Source organism: Urocitellus parryii, chromosome 1, assembly GCF_045843805.1.
Source record: "Urocitellus parryii isolate mUroPar1 chromosome 1, mUroPar1.hap1, whole genome shotgun sequence".
Taxonomy (NCBI): Eukaryota; Metazoa; Chordata; class Mammalia; order Rodentia; family Sciuridae; genus Urocitellus; species Urocitellus parryii.
The window spans coordinates 42,838,871-42,866,001 of record NC_135531.1 but is presented as its reverse complement, the minus strand read 5'-3'; the positions used below and the strand labels follow the sequence as shown (position 1 = coordinate 42,866,001).

Sequence of the window (27,131 nt, the reverse complement as noted above, 5' to 3'; positions counted from 1 at the left end):
CTTTTCTTGGTTTCAGAAGTGTAAGGGACACATACAGAGAGGTTCATTTGCAGTTATGCTCGCCACAGGAAACCTGAGAGGTCCCTGCTTTCTTTGGCTGGTGGACTTGACCTCTTTGTTTGTGATAGGGATGATTGTCAGTACTTGCATCCAAGTGCACTTTTCCTTTTTCATTTGAGATTCTGAGAGCTAGCCTTTTCTACTTTATACCCTTGTATAAATGGCACAAGGAAGAAAGCATGCATACTTTCTCAGGACACGGAATAGGACGTAAAGCTTTGAGGAACATTTCATGTTTTCATCCCTCCTCCTCCTTTAACGTAACATAACACCTCTTAGATTTTGAATATCACAGGACTTGAGGTACCAGGCTCTGAGAACATTAGCAACATCTTACCAAGCCCATGGTTTTCCAAATGAAGAAGTGATTGTCACATTCAAAAGGCCACAATTTTCCAATGGTTTCTTGGCCCCTTGGATAAACAAGCAATATGGCATATATTTAGTCTTAGAGGATGCCTTCACAGGTTGCCAGTGCAGTTAAAAACCTGTTAAGGGCTGGGGATGTGGCTCAAGCGGTAGTGCGCTCGCCTGGCATGCGTGCGGCCTGGGTTAGATCCTCAGCACCACATACCAACAAAGATGTTGTGTCTGCCAAAAACTAAAAAATAAATATTAAAAAATTCTCTCTCTCTCTCTCTCTCTCTCTCCCTCTTTTTTTTTTTTTAAAAAAAACCTGTTAAAAGGCATTCTCAACCTTGAGAAGGACACAAATGTGAAATAATTAATGCAAATAACACTTCTGTTATTTTAACTTAGTATTACATTGATGCTATCTCACTTGACTTTTGCAACATTTCTTTGCAGTAGGAAGGGATGGGGGATGACAGTGATATTCTCATGATCATGCAGTGAGCACCAATGATTGACAACACAAAAATTTCCTGTAGTGATTTCCTGCAGGATGATCATAGTATGGGCAAATCAAATAGTCTTTGCACCATCTTTTTAAATTATTGAATTCTTTCCATCCATTCTTCAAATGTGCAAGCCTGTACTTTCTATGAAGAGGTGAAGCATTTCTACCACTGATGCTGCAGTTGGAGTCAGACCTTTAATCCAGCATTTCTTCCCTGATTCAGAGGTTACTAAAGCAGTTTCTCATGAGCGTTCACTTATGAACCCAGTGCTCTGTGTAAGGCCCTCTCTCCTCCTTTCTCTTACCCCCATCCTGGGTTTTCATGCTGGACCTCACATTCTGTTTTATTGTGGGAGATTCTGTGGTGAGACCTGCAAAGTGATTGTTATATTAAAAACCAAATTTAAAGCTAAGTGTCTTTCTTGTAGGAATCTACAAAGAACCACTGAAGTTTCCTACCAAAGAAGGTTATGAAAGGAATAACTCTGCTCTCTGTGTTTGTGAGGCACCTCATGCTCTGGACAGAGCTGTAAAGGAAAACATTGCCTCTAAAAGTCAGGTAGGTAAGAGAGAAAAGTGAAGATCCTACAGCTTAAGAAGCTTGGATAATTGAGTCTCAAATGTGAGTAAGGAGCTGCTTAGCTGCCCTTAAAATTCAGTAAGAAAAAAATGATAGATTATTGACAGAAAAAATTGAGCAAATGAATATGAATAGAGGCACTTCTTAAGAAAAAAAAATTCCACCAAATCATGTTGTTAGAACCAGTCAAAAAAGTGAAAATGAGGAAAACCATCAGTGAGGTAAAGATCAAAAATATAGCCCAATTGTACATACAATGGTGTATATATATACATAATGTGGCATACATACATTTTATATATATATATTTATATATATACACACACATACATATATGTATAGGTGTTCATATGTGTGTGTGTGTGTGTGTGTGTGTGTATCTGTATAAATGTGTTAGAGCAGGTCTTTTGTTGGATGCCTTATTGTAGGGCATAGAGTTGAGGGATGGTTACAGAGTTCTACTGAGATAATTAAGGATGTTGTTAGCCTCATGACTGGACCAGGTTATTTTTAAAAAGTGATTTTTATTCCATTATAGTTATACATGATAGTGGGGTTAATTTTGATGTAACCATACATGCATAGAATATAATTTGCTCCATTTTGGTCCCTTGTATTTCCTCTTTCCCTTCCCTCCTCCCTTCCTGAATTCTACTAATATTCTTTCTGTTTATTTATAATTTTTTAATTGGTGCTTTATAGATATACATAAAGGTGAAATTCACCCTGGTATGTCCATATAATGTACATAGAATAATTTGGTCAATATCATCCTACAGTTCTGCTCTTTTTCTGTCCCTTCTCCCTCTCCCTCCTCCCTTTCCCTCTAGTCTCCTGATCTCCCTTCTATTTTCATGGAATTCCTCACCCACTTCCCCCTCTTATTTTGCTCTAGCTTCCACATATGAAGTGCCCGTTAGTATGTTGATTTTAATTCTTTTTTAAATAAAATATTTATTTTTTAGTTTTAAGTGGACACAATATCTTTATTTTATATTTATGTGGTACTGAGGATTGAATCAAGTGCCTCAAGTATACTAGGCAAGCACTCTACCACTGAGCCACGACCCCAGCCCCTTGATTTTAATTCTTTGGGATAAATACCAAGAAGTGGGATAGCTGGGCCCTAATGTGGTTCCATTCCTAGTTTTTTTTTTTTTTTTTTAGGAATCACTATACTTCTTTCCAATGTGGTTGTACTACTTTAAAATCCTACCAACAATGTAGATGTGTACCTTTCCCCCCACATTCTTGCCAGCATTTCTTATTATTTGTATTCTTGACGATTGCCATTTTAACTGGAGTGAGATGAAATCTCAATGTAGGTTTGATTTGCATTTCTCTGATTGCTAGGGATGTTGAACACTTTTTCATATTATCTGTGGATCATTTGTATTTCTTTTTTTGAGAAATGTTTGCTTAGCTCTTTTGCCCATCTAGTGGTTGTGTTATTTATTTTATTTTGGGTGTAAGGTTTTTGAGTTCTTTATGTATTTTGGATATTAATTTTCTGTAGGAGGAATAGCTGGCAAAGGTTTTCTTCCATTCTTCAGGATCTTTCTTCTCGATCTTAATAATTTCCTTTGCTATTGAGAAGCTTTTGAATTTAGCATTATCCCACTTATTGATTCTTGATTTTATTTCTTGAACTTTATAAGGGTCTTATTAAGGAAATTGGTGCCTGTACCAATATGTTGGAGTGTTAAACCTATGTTTTCTTCTAGCAGTTGCAAAGTTTCTGAGCTAATTTCTTTTTAAAATTTTTTAAAATTTTGATTTGTTATACATTACAACAGAATGCATTACAATTCATATTACACATATAGAGTGCAGTTTTTCATATCTCTGGTTGTAAATTTCTAAGGTCTTTGATCTATTTTGGTTTGACTTTTGTCCAGGGTTAAAGATAAGGATCTAGTTTCATGTGTCTACATAAGGATAACAATTGTTCCCATCAGTTTATTAAAAATTTGTCTCTGTGTCTTCTATTTCATTGATCTTCATGTCTGTTTTAATACTAAATCATGCTGTTTCTTTTATTATTATAACTTTGTAATATAATTTGAGATCAGGTATTGTGCAGCCTCCAACATTGCTCTTCTTGCTCAGTATTGCTTTGGCTATTCTGGTCTTTCATTCTTCCAAATGAATTTTAGGCTGCTTTTTCATTTTTTTTTTGATGGGGATTGCATTGAATCTATTTAATGCTTTTGGTAGTATGGCCATTTTGACAATATTAATTCTGCCTTTGTAAGAACACAGGAGGTCTTTCCAACTTCTGAGATCTTCCTCAGTTTCTTTCTTCAGTGTCCTATAGTTTTCAGTGTAGAGGAGTTATTCCTAGGTATATGTATTTTTTAGATTATTGTGAATGGGTTAGATAGTTTTCCCAATTTCTTTCTCAGCAGATTCATTACTGGAATATAAAAAAGCTATTGATTTATGGGTATTGATCTTATATCTTACTACGTTGCTGAATTTGTTTATTGGCTTTAGATGCCTTCTGGTGGATTTTTTTTTGAGACTTCTAGTTATAGGATCATACCATCAGTAAACAGACAATTTGACTTCTTCTTTTCCTCTTTTTATCCCTTTAATTTCCTTTTCTTGCCTGTTTGATCTGGCTGTAGTTTTAAGGGCTATATTGAATAGGAATGGTGAGAGGGGACATCTTTGTCTAGTTTTTGATTTTCGAGGAAATGTGTTCAGTTTTTCTCTAGTCAGTATGATGTTGGCTTTGGGTTTGTCATATAGAGCCTTTATAATGTTGAGATAAGTTCCTTCTACTTTTAGTTTCTCCAGCATTTTTAACATGAATGGGTGCTGGATTTTTTCAAAGGCTTTTTCTGTATCTATTGAGATAATCATATGATTTTTGTCCTTAATTATATTTAGGTGGTGAATTTAGTGATTTGCATATGTTGAAACAACCTTGCATCCCTGGTATGAAATCCACTTGGTCATGGTATATTGTCTTCACAGTGTATATCTGGATGACCTATCTAATCCTATCTAATGGTGAGAGAGGTGTGTTGAAATCACCCTGGACTAGGTCATTAGCATCCACACTGATGCTTGAAATTTTTACTCTCCAGGCCCTCAAAAATTCCCTTTTCCTTCCCCATATCCCGTCTGGTAGTTGGTGGCAGAAAGGTTGGTGGCTCTGTAGGCTCACAGTGGTGTTGGAAAGATCTTTCTTACAGCAGTTGTCATGCCGGCTAGTACATCACTGAGGGACCTTGGCAGGGGATAGAAGAAACTGTTTTACAGCTCTATGTAGAGCATCTGTTGTCATGACCAGTAGGAAGTCAAAAAGCACCAAGTGTGGTAAAGACACTTTCCAGTAAACATATGTGTCTTCATGCAGTCCTCACTGATCACCTGGAGAATGTTTCTACAGCTAGGGCCTGACTAGCAGTGGAGTCTTTGAGAATTCATATCGGTGAGCTCTGGGTTGTTAGTTAAAGTAATAAGTAGATTTCACTAGTAATGAGCACCTCTGAGTAGACAGAACAGAGAAGCATGTGTGGGAAAATGCCTTGTTCAGCTTTGGGGATTCTATGGGATTCTGAATAAGTGAATCTGTAAAGAGTTACATTGAGGGGCTGAGATTGTGCTCACTAGCAGAGTGCTTACCTCGAACATATGGGGCACTGGGTTCGAACCTCAGAACCACATAAAATAAGTAAGTAAAATAAAGGTGTTGTGTTCATCTACAACTAAAAAAAAAAAAAAAGAATAAAAAAAAAGAGTTACATTGAGCTACTACTGAAGAGCAGGCCATTTTAGAAATGCTATTTAATACGAGTGGTTCTCACCTCAGGGTAATTTTGTGCCTCAGGGGGCATTTTACAATGTCTGAGAATGGTTTTGATTGTCACAGGTCAGAGAGGGGTCTCCTGTGGGTAAAGGCCAGGGTGCTGCCAAGCATGTGCTTAGGATAGTTTCCACAACAATGAATCCTTTACCCCAAATGCATCTTTCTACCTTGGACATATATATAAAAAAACATGATTCATTGATGGGCAATGTTTATTATGTCCGATAAGACTGAGAGAGAAACCAAAATATTAAAAAGATGCCTGTCAGAGAGATTTTGGTCTGAATCATTGGAAATTTAGGTATTGCCATACATATAAGATGCTGTTGTGAAGGAACAAAAATGAATTTTATCTGCCTTAACTATTCATTAGTATGTTTTTAGAAAATTCCAATAAGCTTTTTTTCTTTCCATTTATTTATTGCTAATTGTCCTAACTGGTTTTGATCTAAGTTGGATGAAGGAATGTCAGAAATGTGCTTTATATACTGGCCCAGTTTAATAACAATTTTTGTGCTCATGAAAATCTGGACAAATTTCTTAAGATCTCTGTCTGTATTTTAGTTGGTAAAGGTGTAATAGTATGAGATTGGTTTATAGGCTAAGTAGATTTTTAGGCTAAAAAATAAAAAATAATTTTAATTTAGCTGATTAATATCTGCTATAAGGGTTGTTGAGATTATAAACATATATAAATATATATATATAAGCAATATATATATTTTTATTAACCCTCAGCATTTTTTATTGAACAGTGATTAGTTAATAAATAATAGTAATTATTGTGGTGTTAGCTATAGCAATGTGTAATCTTTGAACTTCTTAGTGAATCATCAGTTATAACTCTGTATTCATTTATTGCATCTGAGATGTACAAGTGTTTCTAAAGATGCATTCTCTTTATGTGTGTTTATTTTCAGAAATGCCCAAACCAACTATTTTCTACCCAGAAAGTGGTTCAGAAAACTGATGGGAAAATGCAGCTCTGTGATAAATCCCAATGTATTTGGAAAGGTATGAGGCAAAGACTTTTAATTTGTCCTTCTTTCCTATTACCTTGCATCCTTCAATTCTTCCTTGTTTTAAAATATATTAGGTTAAACGTTATTGTAAGATACGGATGCTTCTCATAATCCTCTACCTTAACCACCTCTACCCCAAGTTTTATTTATTTTTAATAAATAATTAAAATGACAGCAAATCTCTCTCTCTCTCTCTCTTTCTCTCTTTATTTTATTTATTACATGGTGCTGAGGATAGAACCCAGTGCTTTACCACTGAGCCCCAACCTCAGCCCACAAATCCTGTTTTTCTAGAGGGTACCACCCTTAGCTTTTCCAGTGATTCTCCTGATATTTACATATATTTTTGCATAATATTGGCAAACTTTTATTTCTCATAATTTTGGACTTTATCATGACCTCCTAGTATAGTAGATAAGAACTTGGTTCTCTTCCTGCTTCATTCTTTGGTTTCTGGACATGGCCACATCATACTTTTAAAAATCAAATTAGTAGTTGGTGTTTATATCATCTTCCTATAAAACTATATTCACCACCAAGCCAAGTAGTATACTATATGTATTCTTCTTTTTTAAATATAGCTTTGTTTTTCCTACTTGCCTCATTTAACAGATGTCCATAAACTATTAATGTTTCCTCTAAATGCTCCAGTGTTTTTTTTTTTTTTAGAGAGAGAGAGAGAGAGAGAGAGAGAGAGAGAATTTTTAATATTTATTTTCTAGCTTTTGGTGGACACAACATCTTTGTTTGTATGTGGTGCTGAGAATCGAACCCGGGCCGCACGCATGCCAGGCGAGCGCGCTACCGCTTGAGCAACATCCCCAGCCCCTCCAGTGTTTTTTCTACAACTATTGATAACATTTTCCATGCAGTTACTTTATTCTGTTTTCCTCAGTAACCTCCTTCTGAACCTGCTAAACAGTCTGCTTGTTCCCTTAGCCAACTGCACAGTTATAATCCTGGGACTTATCTTCTTAGATGTTAAGTCCATTATCTCTGAGAATGTCCTTTTTCTACTACTATACCTGATCCATAGTTCAAGTGGCTATAAATTCTAGTTTTGCTTAGAACTTTGAACTTTATTGTGTTCTAGCATTAATTGTTGCTGATGAGCAGTCATATGTTATTTTAATTTCCAATACTTTGTATGCTGTTATCATTTTCTCCCTGGATGCTGTTAGTAATATCTCTTATCACCAGTGCTCTAAAATTTCAGGATGAGGAAGCCTGGTATTAAAAAAAAGTACTCATGGGCTGGGGATATGGCTCAAGCGGTAACACACTCGCCTGGCATGTGCGGGGTGCTGGGTTCGATCCTCAGCACCACATTAAAAAATAAATAAACAAAATAAAGATGTTGTGTCCACCAAAAACTGAAAAATAAATATTAAAAAAATTCTCTCTGTCTCTCTCTCTCTTCTCTCTCTCTCTCTCTCTCTCTCTCTCTTTAAAAAAAAGTACTCATTGTGTTAGTTAGGCTTTCATTGCTATCATCAAAATATCTGACATGAACAATTTTGAGGAGGAAAAGTTTATTTTGGGCTTATGGTTTTAGAGGTTTAATCCATGGTCAGTCAACTCCATTACTTGGGGTCCAAAGTAAGGCAGAACATCATGGCAGAAGAGAGTTTTCAGCTCATGGTAGCCAAGGAGAGGAGGGGGGAGGGAGTAAGAGGGGAGGAAAAGGGGAAATGGGGGAGAAAGCCAGGGACAACATATAAAATCCTCAAGGGCACACCACCAGTGACCTACTTCCTCCAGCCTTGACTTACCTGCTTATAGTTACCACTCAGTAAACCATTCATATCATTAGCCCATCAAATGGATTAATCCACTGATTAGTTTATGACTCTCATAATCAAATAATTTCACCTCTTGCTTTTGAGGGATGCCTCATATCCAAATCATAACATTCCACATATGGATTCCAAAAACTCATGTTTATCTCATAATCCAAAATGCATTCAACTTGTCTCCAAGAGTCCATATAGTCTTAACAGTTCCAGCGTTGCCCAAAAGTCTAAGTCCAAAGTTTCATCTGAGTCTCAAGGCCAACTGTTGGTTGTGATTCTCTATAAAAATCAAAAAGCAAGTTATATGTCCAATATTTAATGGCGAAGAGTAAACATTTCCATTTTAAGGAATAAAAGTCCCAGGAATAGGCACATAGAAAGAAGGGATGGGATCAAAACAAGACTGAAACCTAGCAGGGCAAACAAATTCTGTAGTTCCATGTCTGGCTTCTGAGACACATGATGGCAAGATATGATCCCCAGGGGGCTTTGGCAGCCCCACCCTTTTGATCTTGACAGTCACACACCACCTGATCTCTCTCTTAGACTGGCTCTGTTCACAGTTAGCAGCTTTTCTTGGTAGACTTTTCACTTTATTGGCATGCCTTAATTTATGGAGTCTCTGTTCCAGGTTTGGCATCCTTCTTATAGCTTCCTGCATTGCCTTCTCAGGGGCTACCTGCAGAGATTACAATACTGCCACACTCTGCCTGGCCTCCCAGGCCTTTCTTTGAAATCCTTAACTCCAGCATTTTGCATTCCTGCAGAATCAGCAGTGACAGTAATCTCTTCAACAACCACACCTTCTTTGGTCCAATTTAAACATGATTTTTTTCTGGTCAAACTGCAAGTTTTTCAAATATTTCTTATCTGCTTTCTGCTCCTGATTATCACAGTAAATTTAGCTAAAAGCCACCAGCAAAACCCATGCCACCACTTGAATGCTGTGCTGCCTTGAAATTTCCTCCACCAGATGAATTCATCCATCATTTTAAAATTCAGACTCACAGAAAGGACTTGGACAAGATATAGGCAACTTCTTTACTAGAATGTAAAATGAATGGCCACTAGTCCAATTCCCAATAGATTTTTTTCTCATGAAGCTTCATGGGCAGTCTTTAGTATCTACATTCTGTTAGCATTTTTGCTCTTCTAAACTCACACCAGAATTGACTATTAAGCTTTGCTTACAATAGTCTAAGTCTTCCCCAGCTTGCAACTCCAAACTTTTCTAAACTTCTCCAACAATTAGTTCCAAAGGTTTCTAAACCACACAGTCAGGTTAGTCACAATGATGACCTACTTCTCAGTACCTATTGTGTTACTCAGCTTTCAATTGCTGGGACCAAAACTCCTGACAAGAACAACTTAGAGGAGGATAAATTTCAGAGTTTTAGTCCATGGTTGGCTGACTCCATTGTTCTGGGTTTGAGGTGAGGCAGAATATCATGGTGGAAGGGCTTGGTGAAGGAAAGCTTCTCAGTTTATGACAGCTAGGAAGCAGGGGGTTGGGAGGAAAAGAATATGCAAGGAACCAACGATAAGATATATAATCCCCAAGGGCACACCTCTAGTGACCTACCTTCTTCAGCTATACCTTACCTGCCTTCAATTACTACCCAGAAATCCATTCAAATTATTAATCCATCAATGGGTTGATCCATTGATTAGGTGACAATTCTCATAATCTAATAATTTCATTTTGGAACAGTTCTGCAATGCCTAACACCATGAGCTTATTTTGGGGAAACACCTCAGGCTATAATACTCCTTGGTGAGCCTTTTCAATCTTAGAGATTCATAGTCTATAGTTCTTAAAAAGTATCTTTAATTATTCTTTAATTTATTCACTTTTGTTTAATTTTTCTGTCTGAAATTACTTTAAAAAATTTTTTTGTAGTTATAGATGGACAGCATGCTTTATTTTATTTTTAGTGGTGCTAAGGATTGAACCCAGTACCTTACATGTGCTAGGCAAGTGCTTTGCCACTGAGCCCCAGCCCTCTTACTGAAATTATTATGTTGATCTTTCTGTATTGGTTTTCTCACTTTTCTATCTTTTTTGTTCCATTTTCACCTGTTTTCTCTCTCCTGAATTATTAACTCAGTCCTGTCCAACAGCCTTATTAAATCTTAATTTTGGTTATCCTAGTTTTAATTTTTAAAGAGTAATTTCTTTGCAATGTCCCTTTTCAACAGTATTCTATTCATGTTTCTTGTCTTATTTCTCAAATAACATTATTTTACACATTTTCAGAGGTATAAATGTTCCTTGACTTGTGATGTGGCTATGTCCCAATAAACTCATTGTGAGTTGAAAATACATTTAATAAAACCAAACATAATCTATTAGTTTTCCCTACTTTAAACATCCTCAGAACACTAAATTAGTCTACAGTTGGGCAAGACACCTAACACAAAACATATCTTATAAACAGAGTTGAAACTCTCATGAAATTTATTTGGAATACTGTACTGAAATGAAAACCAGAATAATGATGTGGGTAAGCTCTTATACCTTTGTAAATGTGAAAAATTATTAAGTAGAACCATTGTTAAGTTGCAGACCATCTGTGTTCCTGCAGTAGGAATTTATGAGTAATAATTTGGTGTAACGGTATAGCATTGTAAAGCTCTCATGCCTTTATCAGAAGCCATTTGGGTCACAGTGACCACAAATCACCTGGTTTGTCTTGGTTCCTATTGATTCTTTCATTCTCAGTTTGATGATAAATAAGTGGTTGAAGATGAAAAGACAGTGGTCTGTGGTTTGAACTTAGTGGAGTCTTTTAATGAGAAAAGAGAACAAAAGACGCCATCATGACTTAGGTAGTCCTGGTAAAATGAGCCCAAAGTGATAACTCTGTATGCTTTGGTACAGAAATAGAGAAAAAGCTAAAATCAATGAATCAACAAATATTTATTGACAAAGAATTAAAGGAGGGTGTATGTCCACCAGGTAAGCATGGGTGTGATGAACATTGATGTACAAAATTCACTTTAGTTTTAAAATCTCATGTGATAGAATAAAATGTTCAAGCCTGATGTAGTATTTCTGTGTGTTCCCCAGAAGACCTGTTATCTACACTCAAGTCTGGCACTCATGTACTTTTTATTATAATGTGCCACAGGATAATTTTTAATATTCTTGTTTAAATTAATACTGAAGTCCTCTTCATTTTTGTTTATTTATTTCTTTATAACTTTATTTTGTTTATATGTGGTGCTGAGGATCAAACTCAGGACCTTGCACATGTGAGGTGAGCGTTCTACCACTGAGCCATAATCCTAGTTCCCCTCTTCATTTTTTTTCTCCCCAGTTCTTTGTACTACAGTTTCTATAATGATGACCACTTTCTTTTTTTGCTTTGTATTCTATTAATACCTACAAGGATAAACATTATATTTTCAGACTTTTAGAGATATTTAGAACTTTGTTCTAAATGTTTGTTCTTTGTAGGTTGCCAATATGGAGTCGGAGATGAATTCTTTCATCTTAAAAGGTTCTGTGATAAAAACTATCCCATATGTCAACCAGAGGTGAAGATTCATCTTACTGGTCTTCGAAATGACTACTGTAAGTTATTGTTTAGATTGTGAATTAAAAAGTTGAACGAGCTGGGCGTGGTGGTGTACACTTGTAATCCCAGCAGCTTGGGAGGTTGAGATAGGAGAATCATGTGTTCAAAGCCAGCCTCAGCATTCAGCGAGGCCCTGAGCAACTCAGTGAGACCTGGTCTCTAAACAAAATACAAAAAAGGGCTGAGAATGTGGCTTAGTGATTAGGTGTGCTTGAGTTCAGTCCCTGGTACAAAAAAAAAAAAAAAAAAAAATTGAAATGACAATATTTTCTGTGCTCTGGCATAAACTAAAAGTTTGATTCTGAAAGAATCAGATAGTCCTTGTGTCTCATATTCCAATGAAGTACCATGCAACTATGGTTAATGTAGTAATGTAGTTGTTTTTTCCTTGTGCAACTTCGATGTTCAGCAAAGGGTGTTATTTTATTGGTAGAAGAACAAGAGGATTTTTACTCATAAGTACTTTTTTTTGGCCATACTGGGGATTGAGCCCAGGTCCACTGTACCATTGAGTTACATCTGCGAACTTTTAAAATAATATTTTTGAGACAACGTATCACTAAGTTGCTGAGGCTGTCTTTGAATTTGTGATACTTTTGCCTCTGCCTGCTGATTTGCTGGCAGTATTACAGATTTGTGCCATAGTACCTGGCTCATAAATACATTTTTGTTTTATTGTATTAGAATGAACTGTACTAATGTTGGCCTATTCTTATGCATGTTTTAACATGGGTAAATCAAATCAGTTACCACATTGGATGTGCTTATTAAGTGCCTAACTTATAATCTACTTAGGAAGACAGTACTAACTCACATGAAACTGATACCAACATGCCAATGTGGGATATAAATAATGAACTATGCAATATAATGAGCTATAAGGGGATCAGTGAGCTCTATAGTTGTCCAGGAAGACTCTGGAGATATTCAGACTTCATCTGGGTCTTGAAAGATGGGTAGGATTTGTAAGTGTGGAGGGGAGAAAGAGAAATTTTGGTACTGCTAACAGCATGATCAAAGACAAAATATTGGTAATTAATGATAATTAATTGCAATGAAGACGCTACATTGGGGACTGGTGCATAGGTAAGTATGTACCTATCTATGCAGATCATGAAGAAATTCAAAAGTCAGGCATAGAAACCTATACTTGTTTGAGGACTTGTTGACTAGGAAAAATGTAAAGGAACATTCATGGTAGAGTATACAGAAAGCATTTAGCAGCAGAGAATTACTAAAGATTAAGGGTCTATTTATACTCCATGAGTAAAAATACTGGGCAAGATGGATGAATTTAAGATGATTCTATGTTTTTGAAGCAGAAGAGAGGTGATGTCTCTGAAAGACAGGGTGCAGGGAGGTGTTCTAGAGGGTGGGGGGAACTGTTCTTGGAATGTCATAGTAGAGGAGGCAGTGAGGCATGGCAGAGGCTTGGCCTATCATGATAAATGAAGTTAGAAGAGAGAATGAACCAGCATGCAAGCTGGATGATTAAGGTTGAAGGCAAGGGCCAGTGTGAACTCTGTAGAGGAGTGGGGAGCAGAGAGAAGGGAAACATCTATAGATAGGAATGAATAGTAAGAGGCAAAATCACTAAAGGGAGCACTTTTCTGTCCTCTTTTGTTTTGTAGTTCTTTTTCCAAGGAAATTTATTGTCAAGACCACCTAAGGAGGATAACTTTTCAAGAAAAACAAACCACAACATTATAAAGCAAAACATCCTCTTTCATTCCCACTTTTCCTTCAAGCTGTAGCCCCTTTCTTTTCTCCCCTCACAGCAAATTTGTCAAAAGGTGTTTATACTATTTCCCATTTCCCCACATTGTCCTGAGCCCACTGTAGTTGGTTTTAAATCTCACTGTTGAACTGAAACTGCTATTCCAAGTATCACCAAAGAAACCCTCCTTGTTAAGTCTGACAGTTGCTTCTTAAAGCTCATTGACTTTACCCTGTCATCCACATCTGAGACGGTTGATCTGTGCCTCCTCTTTGATATTCCCCTCTTGGGTTGCCCCTAGGTTTTTTTTTTTTTTTTTTAATTGACACATAAACTTCCTAGTTTTATGTTCTGTCTTTTCTGGTCTTTTATTTTTTCTCTCCCTCCCTCCCTTATTTCCTTACTTTCCTCCTTCTCTTCCCCTTCTGCCTCCCTGCACTCTAATGTTGGAGTGCCCAATGCTCATTTCTTGGACATCTTTTCTACTTCTGTCTTTTTGGCTGTATTTCTTTGTATTGTTTTTTTTTAGTTGTTGCTGTAGGGATTTCAGTGTAGTCCAAACTTTCTCAAGTCTATTTATAGTTACCATTGTACATTTAACTCAAGATGCATATAAAGATCTTGTAGCTCACAGGTCTCTCCTACTTCTTGTTTTCTAGGTTACTGAGTTGTCATGTATTTTATACCTATATCCACTGAAAACCTCACCATTGTTATAAATTTTACTTTAAACAGTTAAAACTGAAAAAATATTTTAAATTTCTTAAGAGGGAAAAACATTTACCAATTCCAATGTTCTTTCATCCTTGAAGATCCAAGTTGGAAGATTTTCCTTCCAATATTTTAAAGATGTTGTTCTATTGACTTCTGGTCTCCATGGCTTCTGGTGAGAACTCATGATCATTTGAAGGCTTGTTCTCCTGCTTCCAAGGTTTGGTGGTTCCAATTACTCATATATTAGATTTTTTGGATAGCATTCCACAAATTCCTGGGGCTCCATTAATTTTTTTCCTTTTAATTTTCTTCTCCATATTTTCCTTATTAATTTATGTTGGTTTATATTTAAATTCACTCACTCTTTCCCCTATCATTTCCATTTTGCTATTGAGCCTGTTCACGAAATTTTTCAGATGTTGTATTTTTCAGTGATAAAATTTCCATTTTATAGTTTTTGTACCTTTTATTTCTATTGTTTTGTCTTATAGTTTCTATTTTATTTATTAGAAAAAATATTTTTCTGCTGAGGTTTTCTATCTTTTCATTAATTTCAAATGCATTTTATTTTATGTAAAGTATAATAGTTGCTTTAGAGTCTTTGATAATTTTTCTTTCTTGGTCATCTTGTAGTTTTCATCTATTGATATGTTTCTCTATATGTGTCCAGTAATTTTTAATTGTGTTCTGGACATTATACTCTTATGTATTTACTTTGGATTTGTGTAGAATGTTATTGTTTTGTCATAGTTAGGTTCACACTTTAAGTTTTATCTTGCCATTTATGTGTTGTATTTTAAATCTTAGATTAGTTTCTTAATCCTTGACTATGTTGGTTTGGGTCTGCCTTCCTATATGTGGACCTAAGTCTAGGCCAAGACTTACTTATATGAATGTTTTAAATCTCGGTTCATTTCTGAAAGTCTCTGCTAGGCTATGTTGAGTTTCCCCTGCACTTGCATGACTTAGGGGTTAGACTGAGGTGTCTGTGAGTTCACATACTCACAGCTGGAGGACATTTTTCTGTGGTTCTCTTCCCTTTAGACCTTCCTCTCACATCTTGGCCACCTTAAACTCCTTTTCTTGATTTCCTGGATAAGAAAGATGGTGGGCTCTCTGACAGCGTCTTTGCTGCAGGTGGCGCTCAGTGACTGGAGCACTTGCCCTCAGGGCAAAGCCAAGTGAGGAAAAAGGTGGGACACTCTCACTTGGGCAGGTTTTCCATGTTTTGACTCCTTACTTAGTTTACCTGATTTCACTACCTTTCTAGGGTCCTTAGATGTTTGTGTTTCACATTTTGTCCAGAGTCCATATTTGTTTTAATGGGAGGAATATGTTGTAGGAGGCTTAGTTCACTGTAATGGAACTGGTGTGCATCATAACTTTGTATTGATATGTGTTGGTCAGGATAAGAGTTTCTGCCTTAAAAGAAATAAGAGTACATTTTAATAAGTGGTTATAAAAATATGGCTTCTCTTACCAGTCAGAATTCTTGTTAGTATGAGCTGGAGGATGCTACAGAGAACTTATAGGTGCCACAAATGAGCCACCATCTCATCTAGATGTACTTCAGTTTATGGTGACTTTTGGTTAGAAATGATGATGGCATTTCCAACATAAATATCCTAGGTTTAAAGATTACTCCAAAATAATTGTTTGCTTTCATATTTTAATGATGTGTTAGACAGAATTCATGTATGCATGATGAATCTGCCCTGTTCTTTAAATGTCTCTAGATTGGTATCTTTGAGCATAAGTAATAAGTGTTATTGCTTATTAGACAATGAGTCTGTGTGTGTGTGTGTGTGTAATTTTTGACTTTTTATTGGTGCATTATGATTGTACACACTGGTGGGATTTGTTGTTACATATTTATACATGCACACAATATAACAATATAATTTAGCCAATGTCATTCCCTGTGAGTCTTGAACCAGATTCTATTCCAGTTGTTATTTTTGAACTTCTAATAATCTGCTTAGATTTGTAATTCTATTTTATGACTGACCATGGGAAGATCTTAATATTTCTCCCATAATCTATAAACAAAATTATTTACTTGGGAAGTTTTTCTTTGGCTACATAATCACCCTAATTTTAAATGTCTTTTTTTTAAAAAAAAATAGATCTGAATATCCTGGACTGGAGTTTTAAAAATGTTGTTGCTGTAGCCCTTGGACCTGCTGTGTACATCTGGAATGGGGAAAGCCACAATGGAGTTGAAAACATGGACTTGGGTCTCACTTGCAACTATGTGTCTTCTGTATCCTGGATAAAAGAGGGAACGTGCCTGGCAGTTGGCACCAGTGAGGGAGAAGTGCAAGTATGGGACAGTTTCTTTTCTCATAAAGTTCTTGTGTGATTATCAGAAAACTAAAATTCACTTTCATAACATGTCACTAATGTATAGAGAAACTAGCTTAGAGTGGCACGTAGGGCTGTGGGAAGCAAGGGGAGATACCACTTTGTTTTTTTCCTTTTTTCTCTGAATGGCATTTCAATCGGACTTAAGGGTACTCTGCTTAGTTTCCTCCACAATATCTCTTTCTGTCATTTTTAATTTATTGTTGTTTTTGAAACATTTTTTCTATCAAACTGAAGTTGGATTTGTAGACTCCTTAGTTTTGGAACTTTGGAGAGAGAAAGCCCTTTCACTTCTTTTTTACCTGAAGCTGTGATTTGGAGTAGAGCTATGTGAAATGAATGGATTCTTTTTCCTGATAGGCTGATAATCTATTAAATTTTCATCTATGTAATTTTTCATATATCATTCTTATTGTTTATTAACAATGGTTTACACAGTGTTGCCCATGTTCTAGATGATCTAGGAGGGCCACAGAGGGTTCACCTGTTCCTTATCTTCGCAAAGATAGAGGATGCTGTGAAGGTCATGTCACGATTTCTTCTTAATTCAAAGTTGTCATTCCTTATCTGGGTCAGATTATCAACTGTGGCGAGTAGGAAAGGAATCTCTTAGCAGTAAATTAAATTTCTGACTCTAGGAAGTGTTCAGGCACCAAAATTTTATTTATGCAATTAATCAAAAAACTTTAGATTTTGGAGAATTTGGATTTTGGAGTTTTGGATTTGGGATCCTCAGGTGGTAAAAATTCTATGCTCAACCTGTTCATACATATTTTGGTAACTGAAGTTGGATTCCAAAGTTTGGAAGTCCCATGGCTTAGAAGAAGCTGAAAGTGTGTGTGATGACTATCAACCCTTGGTTGTACATTCATACAGGGAGCTTTAACGATAAATGCCATATCCCCAGGTTCTACTCCACCAATTAAATCAGAAGTGCCAGCATCCAGAGTATTTTACAAAATCCCAGGTGATCCTAGCATTCAGACAGAGCTGAGAACTTCTGGTTGTAGTTAGGGTGCTGAATTTTCACTTATTTGATAACAGACTGGGCTACATTAAGAGCAATTGGAGGTCAGGTCTTTAAGAAGACAGTGGGCTATGAGAAGGTCAATGCTATGTAATTCTGTTCATTCATTTTTTTTTTTTCAGTTATGGGATGTGGTAACTAAAAAGCGGCTGAGAAATATGCTTGGTCACTTGTCAGTAGTTGGGGCCCTGAGCTGGAATCATTATCTCCTCAGCAGGTAAGAAGTGTCTTAGTTGAGCCATCTGTATTTATATCATCAATTGATTATGGGGACTGAGTGAAGAGAACTATAATATTTAAAACCCTAACCAAATGGAATGAAATGAGACATTAGGCTTTTTTTTTTTTTTTTTCAGTTCTGAGCCCACCCTCTCAGGTATTCAGGCCTTCTGTGGTATACATACTCCAGTGCCCACACACACCAAGGCAGCCGTGTGTCTTCAGATTGTTCAGATAAAATGCAAAACTCTCTTCTCTACCAAGTAGTATCTGCTACAGTAACATTTTGCTAAAATCAAGTGTTTATTTCCATCGGCATCAATATTATGGAATATGTTAGGTTTCTGGGGTATATTTCCAATATACAGACCCACTAAAGTCTGTTGGAAGGAACCTCATAGATGACCCTGTTCAGTGATTCTCAAACTTGAGTGTGAATCAGAATCATCTAGAGAGCTCCTTAAAACACCAATCACTCTCCTCACTCTAGGAATTCCTTATTCATTAGCTCTTAGAGGGGGCTGATCATTTGTACTTCTAGTTTCCCAAGTGATGATGATGCATCATTTTGGGAACTGCTGATGTAGTCTAATTGCTTATTTTTAACTAGAAAAGTAAAGTGATTTGTTCCTACGGTCCTACATAATAGGCTTAAATAGATTTGCTATTAACAATAGCCATTCATCTCTGTAGTGTATTTCCTAAGGTAGACTTATGTTACACAAGCCTTTAACAATTTCTTTAAGTAGCTGTTGTAGTTAGTTCAATTCCATACTAAATTTCCTTTTGTAGTCTTCATTGTTAAAGATTAGTTTCATTATTCATAAAAAGAATAAACAGATCCTTTCTTATAATGATAGCAAATATTTTTAACTGCTCTATTCCAGGCATTGTGCTATATTTTTTATGTGTAAAATCTTGATTTAATCCTTGTAATAACAATATAAGGTGATTTTTTTTGGTACTGGAGATTGAACCTAACTACTGAACCACATCCCCAATTATTTTTTTAAAAATATTTTATTTAGAGAATAGGGTCTTGCTGAGTTGCTTAGGGCCTTGCTATAAATTACTGAGGCTGGCTTTGAACTCATGAGCCTCTTACCTCAGCCTCCTCAGCTGTTGGGATTACAGGCGTGCATCACCATGCCTGGCTATAAAGTGGTTTCTAATCCCTAATTTTTTTAGGTGAATAAACTGAGATATTAAATGGAAGTCACATGTTTAATGTGGGACAGAGTTGGGATTTGAACCCACTATGGTTCCAGAGCCCATACTGTAAATCAGAATGCTAGTCAGTGTTGTGCCTGAATAAATTTTAAAAAGTGACATTGGGCTTTGAGGAATTCCAAATATAGTTGTAGGAAGTTATTTTCCTGCTCCTTAGAGAACATCAAATTGGCCTTGAAAGAGTTCATTATCTTGGAAAAAGTGGTATGATCTTCATCATTGTTTGGATCTAACTTACTGGGAGTAGGTACTTTATCCACTGATTTTGAATCATTGCAGTTTACAATGACATTGTTAGTTTTAAATTCCTTTTACATTTTAGTAAAAGGAATTTATTGTCAAAACTAAGAGTAGATCTTTTGATTAGTAGGAATATACATTTTAGAAAAAGGAAACAATAAATTTTTATGTTTAATACTTTACTATAAATATATTCTAAAACCATTTCAGTGAGAAAATGAAATATTCTGAGTTTTGGAGAAGTAATATTTCACGGGGCCAGTATATAAACTACTTGCTGGGAAGGTCTGGTAGCCTAAATTTATATTTTCTATGACTGACTACTTTATTTTAAAGCCATTAGAGACATTTTTCTTTCTTTTATTTAAAAAATTTTTTTAGTTATTGATGGATGTTTATTTTATTTATTTATATGTGGTGCTGAGAATTGAACCCAGTGCCTCACACGTGCTAGGCAAGCACTCTACAGCTGAACTACAATCTCAGCCCCTAGAGACATTTTTTTAAAAGATATATATTTTTCTTTTTTTAAAATTTTTTTTTCAGAGGTTGATGGATCTTTATTTTATTCATTTATTTATATGTGGTGCTGAGGATCGAACCCAGTGCTTCACACATGCTAGGCAAGTGCTCTACCACTAAACCACAATCCTAGCCCCCCCAAAATAACGTTTTGATGCCAGTGAAACTTTGCCAGAAAAACCTGTTTCACTTGTGAAAAGAGTCATTGGGACAGAATACGTCATCTTTATTAAACTAAACAATTTCCATCTATCTTTGGAAGAGTCCTAAAGGGTCTTTCAGTAGTTTTACCTTGAACTGTGCTTTCCTCCATGTTTTCAAATGCTTATATAGAAATAGGTCTTGATTTTTCTGTTATGTAAACCTGCTACTTTACCTCCCATGCAGTGGGTCGAGACTGGGACATGTATATCATCACGATGTACGTATAGCCCAGCATCATGTTGGAACACTTTGCCACAAGCAAGCTGTTTGTGCTCTGAAATGGTCACTGGATGGCAGGTTGCTTTCTAGCGGCTGTAGTGATGGGCTGCTGACAATATGGCCCTATGATCCGGGTGCCAGTGCACGGGGCCAACCACTGAAAGTACTGCCACAGTCTACAGCAGTCAAGGTAAAAAATCCAAAACCATTCCAGATTTCCATTTCTCAGAGACCACTGAGTATCCTTCATATATAAGAAGAAAACCATTAAGCTAATAGTTTGAAATTTTTTTCTTCTTCCAGAATTTGTTTTGGATTTTGTCATCACTCTCCTGAGAGACAGGGCTATTTATATTTCCCATAAGTCAGACTTTTTGGCTGTAGATGACTGAAATCAAAGTCAAGCTCAAGCATAAGCAGAAAAGTAAATTTATTTTCTCATGTAACTGTGGAGTCCTGGGTACATGCAGTTGTTTCAAATCTTGGTTGGATCTAAGATAATTTTGAGCACTGTTATCTGAGTCCTGCCTCTTTGGCTCTTGGATCTGCTTCTCTCTGTTTAGTTCCAGTTTTTCTTCAGACTCTGTTGAGTGGGCAACATGGCTATTGCAGCTTCTGATTCAGGTTCCCCCAGATGGGCTCTGGATAAGAAAGTCAACTTTCCTGTGACTCCAGGGGAAAAATGCCAGGGAGGACTCTGGGCTGCCTTTGGTCACATTCTCATGTTCAGTTGGTACTAGGCTTTAAAAAGAGCTCCTAAATATAAAACTAAGTTAAATATTCTACTTAGTTTTCATAGAAATAACAATTATCTTTAATTATCAATGAAGTAGATGATTTACTTACATATTTACATATGATTTAATTAAATCACACAAATATAATACCAAGCTCCCCTGTCATAAACAGGTTTGGTAAAATACAGTGGACTAGATACATCTACAGTTTTATCCACAGAAAAAGGGGTATGGAGCACTCTAGAGAATAAACTACAAGCTTATCAAGGGTAGGAATAAATATCTTTTATTAAAGTAATGGAGAACTTTGTAAATTTAACAAGTTGGTTTAAATGCAGATTGGCGAAGAGAACAGCTATTGTATACTTAGGTGTATGGTTTTTTTTTTTTTTTTAAAGAGAGAGTGAGAGAGGAGAGAGAGAGAGAGAGAGAGAGAGAGAGAGAGAGAGAGAGAGAGAGAGAGAGAGAGAATTTTCAATATTTATTTTTTAGTTTTCGGCGGACACAACATCTTTGTTTGTATGTGGTGCTGAGGATCGAACCCGGGCCGCACGCATGCCAGGCGAGCGTGCTACCACTTGAGCCACATCCCCAGCCCCAGGTGTATGTTTTTGAAAAATATAATCAAATTTATAAGAAAAACATTTAGGTGCAGGTATTTAGATGGACAAAAGGATAAATAATTCATGTGGGGAAGTGCTAGAGGAATACAAATGCATAGGAAGTAGATCATTATGGTAAATAAGAGAAATGCAAAATAAATTCCCCTTATCTGTTTTATAATTATTATAATTTCATTAGATATTGAAATATCTACATTGACAAGTATTTAAATTACTAATATTTCATTAGTAATTTAAAATCCAAGTAATCTTTAACCAGGAAGAATTACTATCTAACATTTAAAAAAAAATAAAAGCAAACAACAAATGAAACACACGAAAACAACAAAAAATTCCACTCCTTTTTTAAAAAAAATCAATACAACCCTATAAAACCAAACCAGAATAAAATAAAAAAAACAACAACGTGGGTTTCATCATTAGAAGAACAAAATCAATTAGTGTACATGATTATATAGAATGAGATTATTAAAATGATAACTATGAAAAGTACGTTAAAATATAAAAAAACTGTTTATCAAATAAACAAGAGAAAATTAAAATAGCATAAACCCAGAGTTTTCTACTTTATAAAATATTTTCATGTACAGGAGATGATATGCAAAAATGAGATTAGTTTTTAGGATGACTGATAAATGTATATAGATAAAGATAAATAAAATGTTTGTTAAATATTTTTAAAAGTTATTGTTACTAGTCATATCAATAATCAATACAAATGTGAGATGCCAAATCCTATTTTTCAGAGTTAACTATAGCCATTTATAAAATAAATTTTCTTTTCTGAAATATGTCAGGATTTGAAATGCATTTTGAGATTTTTGAGTTGTGAGTAATCACTTGTAGCTCTTTTTTGTCTGACCACTACCTGGAACCCAAGGACACAGGTAGACAAACTAGGGAAAGGATGCATTTCAGAACCACATTCTGGGGCACACATGAGCCACTCCAGTAGCAGAGTTTTGCCCCATAGCATGTGTTGCATGTAGTTTTCCCCACATGTTATCGTTGTAATCTTTCTATAATAAAATATCCACAATTGTTAGTGTAATTTGAAGAAGAGTTGTAATGGGTGCCTTCCCTTCCAGAAGTGGCTTCTAGTTCCTGAGAAGTAAACTCTGGAAGGTGCTGTTGCTCCTACCTTTGGGTGGCAGGACCAGAAGAGCGGCCATTGCTGCAGACCCCTGAGTCCTGACCTATCTGTGCTATTATTCAAAACTTTAAAGGCTATGGATTGGTGTCCCTGGCAGTCTGCAGTCCTTGCTGTTGGAGGAGGAATGAAAGACGGATGCTTGCATATCTTGGATATAAATACCGGGAAGAGCATCCAGACTCCAAGCACAAACTCACAGGTAAAAATCTCCTCTGGAGTTCAATTTCAATCCAATTATCTAGTTTCTGGTGAAAATAATTTATGATAAAGCATAGAACCCAAATACACTTCTCCTCACCTACTGAGTCCATAGGGAATTTCAGTCTTCAAGAGTTTCTTTTTTGTAAAACCTCCTAATCTGTAAATCCAAATTTAGTTTAATTCATCCCCCACCACCCCATTTCCTTTCTTTCTCACCACTGCTTTGATTGTAGAACTTGACAGCAGTCTGGCTCCTGGCTAGTGATCCTGGTTCATGTAAACTCATCAGTTTATTGTTTCTAAACCTACTTAATATCCTTGGTCTTTTGTTGCTATGGGATAAACTTTCTTAAAACTAATATAATTCCCTAACACCAGCTGCGAACGGGGGATGGGTGGTAGAAAGAGCACACTGTCTAAAATCCACTTAAGTACATTGAAAATGAACCAGAAATTGCTAAAATTTTATGATCACCATTGCAGATTTGTTCTTTAATCTGGCTACCTAAGACAAAGGAGATTGCAACAGGCCAAGGTACTCCTAAGAATGATGTGACTCTGTGGACCTGTCCCACTCTGTCCAGGTCAGGTGGATTTTTTGGTAAGTGAATGGGTAAGTAAAATTCCGTGTACCTATGAAAAAGTGGGTTATCATTGGTGGAAAAAACCTGAATGAAGAATTTTTCTCCTTCTGACTTGTCAATGTAGATATTTCAAAAGAGGAAAAAGTCCTACATCTACCCCACCTTAGAGAGTGTATAGATTAGTGTTTCTGAACTTGATTGTAATCGTTCATCATTTAAAATTGTCAAGTCTTCTCTTTGTATTTTTGTATGGATTATACATTTAGCATCATAACATCTTATTTTGAAGAAAACTTAGCAGTGTAGAATCAAGGAAATCTGAAAGGGTGAGAAATTGATATATGCAGGGAAGCCACTAAAACTCATGAGGCTTCCTCTGTGAATATCTGTCCTTTCAAGGCAGACTGCTATTTTTTTTGTTTTAATCTTTTTTTTTTTTTTAAATTTTGGAGCTGGGATTTGAACCCATGTGTGTACTAAGCATGTGTTCTATGTCTGAGCCAAACCCCCAGCTCCAGACCTTTATTCTTTCTCAATTTAGTTCTACAAACTTTTATTGTGTCTTTTTTTCCCCCTTCTGTAGTATGATGACTTTAATTCTTTAGGATAAATACCAAGGAGCTGTATAGCTAGGTCGCATGGCAGTTCCATTCCTAGTCTTTAGAGGAACTTCCATGCTGATTTCCATAATGGTTGTACTAATTTACAATACCACCAACAGTGTAAAAGTGTTTCTTTTTCCCCACATCTTCCCCAGTATTTATTATTATTTTTAATATTTATTTTTTAGTTGTAGCTGGACACAACACCTTTATTTCACTTGTTTATTTTTGTATGTGGTGCTGAGGATTGAACCCAGGGTCTCATACGTGAGACGTGAGCACTCTGCTGGTGAGCCACAACCCCAGCCCATTTATTATTATTTATATCCTTGATTACTGCTATATTGGGTCTTTTTTGAGACTTATCATGATAGAGGAAAGAACCAGGTCCCGTCCTCAGGGTCTTGATACTTGAATGTTAGGGGGGGCCTGGGGCAAGTAGGCGTCTGCTTCTACCCAGCCCTGAGAGACAGGAAGACAAAAGTGGTGGCTGAAGAAGGGACAGAGCACTGGCTCCTCAGATCTCTGATGGTATATCTCATTTTTTCCTTTCTCCACTTGACCTTGTCTTCTGGTCAATTCTACTATATTCCCAGAACATTGTGGGATGCAGATGATATGCAGGTAAAGGAGAGAGACGATGTTTTTACTCTCATGGAGGCTACACTTTGTGAAAGGAGACATACAGAAAACAAATATATGCAAAATTAGATAGTGCTAATACCACACCTCTCTTTGGAGATTGTGAGAATGTTATTTGGCAATAACAAAATGTTCTTATCAGATAGACTTCCTGCCTCTGCTGGCCAGCCCTGCAGACCCCTGGTTAACCTCAGAATGAACTTTTCTTCAACTCTCACACTGTGTGGTCTGATAAACAAGAAAGGCAACTTTTGACAGAGCCACTTTGGTGACGAGGTACAAATGTAGGAGGTGAATGAATTGATCCCTTCCTTATTTTAAATCATAAGATACAGAACTCCCTGGGATTTTTCAGAGAAATATTTCCAATCAGGCCTTAAAACCAGGTTCTTTACAATTCCAATAGCTGGTAGGGCCTTAGCTAGGTGGAGGTATGGGATAGATACTTGAATCAATTTCCCTATTCTTGGAATAAAGATTACATGCAGGTACATTTTGTTTTCTCTTTATTGGCCTTAACAAGCTGTTAAGTACTTTAGTTTTAATTCTTTGGGATTTCTTTTACTATTATCAGAAAAAACTTCAAATAGTTTGTTTAACCTTTTCTTCTCTTAAAATGTTGGTGGTTGAAGATGTGGATATTTTTTGAGCTCTGAGATACTGGTTTTCATTTCTAACCTGGTCGTTCTTTTTATATGGAATATTTCCCAAAAGTGTTTAGCACAATGATTGTTACACAAGCACACATCATGTGGTCAGATGACTTTGGAGTTCTGGGTTAAATGAGAACAGTTCTTTCTTAAGGATATCTCAAAGGCTTGGATACATTATATGTAGTGTTATTCTTTCAGAGGAGGTTCTGGTATTTTTTCCAAATAAATCTGGGGTGCACCCTGAGGTACTTGTTCTATGAACCACTCTATGGATCATAGCCCTTTGGCATGGAACTGCTCTGGTGTTTACTTTCTACGTGTTTTCATCTTGAGACCTTGACTAAGACCTGGATTAGGGACTTCTAAACCTGGGGTTGTGAATCATTAGACTATCAATGTAATAAGTTAAGATCAAAATTAAAAAATGAAATAGAATACTATAAAATAGAATATGATAGTATAAATTGAATGGAAAAATAGAAAAATAGGTGTTGGTTTGTGAAATTTTTGTTAGAGATGTGCACTAAATTTACCTGTCTAGATATAGGATTGCTGCATATAATGTAATTTTGACTGTGAGTAATGGTCAAAGAGGAAAAAAAGCTATTCTAGGTTATAGTCATATCTCTACTAAGCCTCACACTGTTAACCACAGTCATGATTCTGTAGGGGGTAATTTTAGTTAAAGAGGCCTCACCTATTTGACTACAGGAGAAAGATAACTTATAATTATTCCTACCTCCAAAATAATTGTAACTCCTAAGCTTTCAAACAGGAGTAGTCAGTTTCTAGCTTCCATGTGAGAACTGGTCTTTGATTTGGTTTCTGAAGTCCATAGCAAATGTGCCAATATGTGGTCTCATTTATGACCACAACAACATGAAAAAAAAAAAAACCATTTCAAGGCTTCTAGTGACAGTATTCTTGGAACTTGGGAGGTAATCGCTAAAAGTGGTTCTTTGTCTGAGATACAGATGGCATTTCCCAACTATACAGTAAGTAGATTGATGCAATTACTGTGAGTTCAACCTGGATTATCCAGGTGAACCCTAAGTCCAATGAAGAGTGTTCTTAGAAGAGAAACAGAGGACAAACACACAGAAGAGGAACTATGTGAACTCAGAGATTGGAGTGATGTGGCCACAAAACAAGGATTGCCAACAGCTGCCAGACACCAGGAGTGCCAAGGCACAGAAGCCATACCCCAGTCCCCTGAGGGAGTGCAGCCTGCTGACCCCTACATGTTAGACTTCCCGTCTCATCTTCCCTTGTTCTCAGCCACACAGTTTATGGTCATTTGCTATGGTAGCCCCAGGATATTGATATGGGGGAGGAGCACTAGAGGAGAAATGCTTGTCAAAACCTCAGACACCTGGAGCTGCATCTGAGTCAGACCTGGCTGGTGTTTCCCAGCATGCCTTTACCGGAGCCAGCTCTGAGTGGTGGAATGGGGACGCCTTTTACCCCTGGATGGAATGTATGGCCCCACATGAGGTTGCCTACAGTCTTTAACAACAGCCCTGGACACATAGAATATGAGAATATGAACTGTTCTTCTTCTCCCAGGTCACAGAGGCAGAGTGCTGCACCTGGCCTTGAGTCCAGACCAGACCCAGGTGTTTTCTGCTGCAGCTGATGGGACGGCCACCGTGTGGAAGTGCTGCCAGTCACCCAACCCTTCCTAGATGCAGTTTCTTCCTTTTAAGTGAGAGTAGTGATACTGGTTTTTGTTCTCCACGTGATTGTTATGAGTATCCAACAGGAT

At 36.6% G+C, this 27,131-nt stretch overlaps 1 protein-coding gene across 1 annotated transcript in view; it reads left to right on the top strand.

Moving 5' to 3' along the window:
* Cdc20b (cell division cycle 20B) overlaps positions 1-27,051 on the top strand; it is a 47,182-nt gene extending 20,131 nt beyond the window's left edge. The window contains exons 4-12 of the mRNA XM_026385957.2: positions 1,348-1,478; positions 6,240-6,333; positions 11,595-11,711; positions 16,273-16,469; positions 17,660-17,754; positions 20,136-20,361; positions 22,758-22,883; positions 23,369-23,486; positions 26,933-27,051. Of these exons, the coding sequence (XP_026241742.2) occupies positions 1,348-1,478; positions 6,240-6,333; positions 11,595-11,711; positions 16,273-16,469; positions 17,660-17,754; positions 20,136-20,361; positions 22,758-22,883; positions 23,369-23,486; positions 26,933-27,051 (1,223 nt within the window). The remainder of the gene's footprint in view (positions 1-1,347; positions 1,479-6,239; positions 6,334-11,594; positions 11,712-16,272; positions 16,470-17,659; positions 17,755-20,135; positions 20,362-22,757; positions 22,884-23,368; positions 23,487-26,932) is intronic.
* Positions 27,052-27,131: the final 80 nt, after the last annotated feature.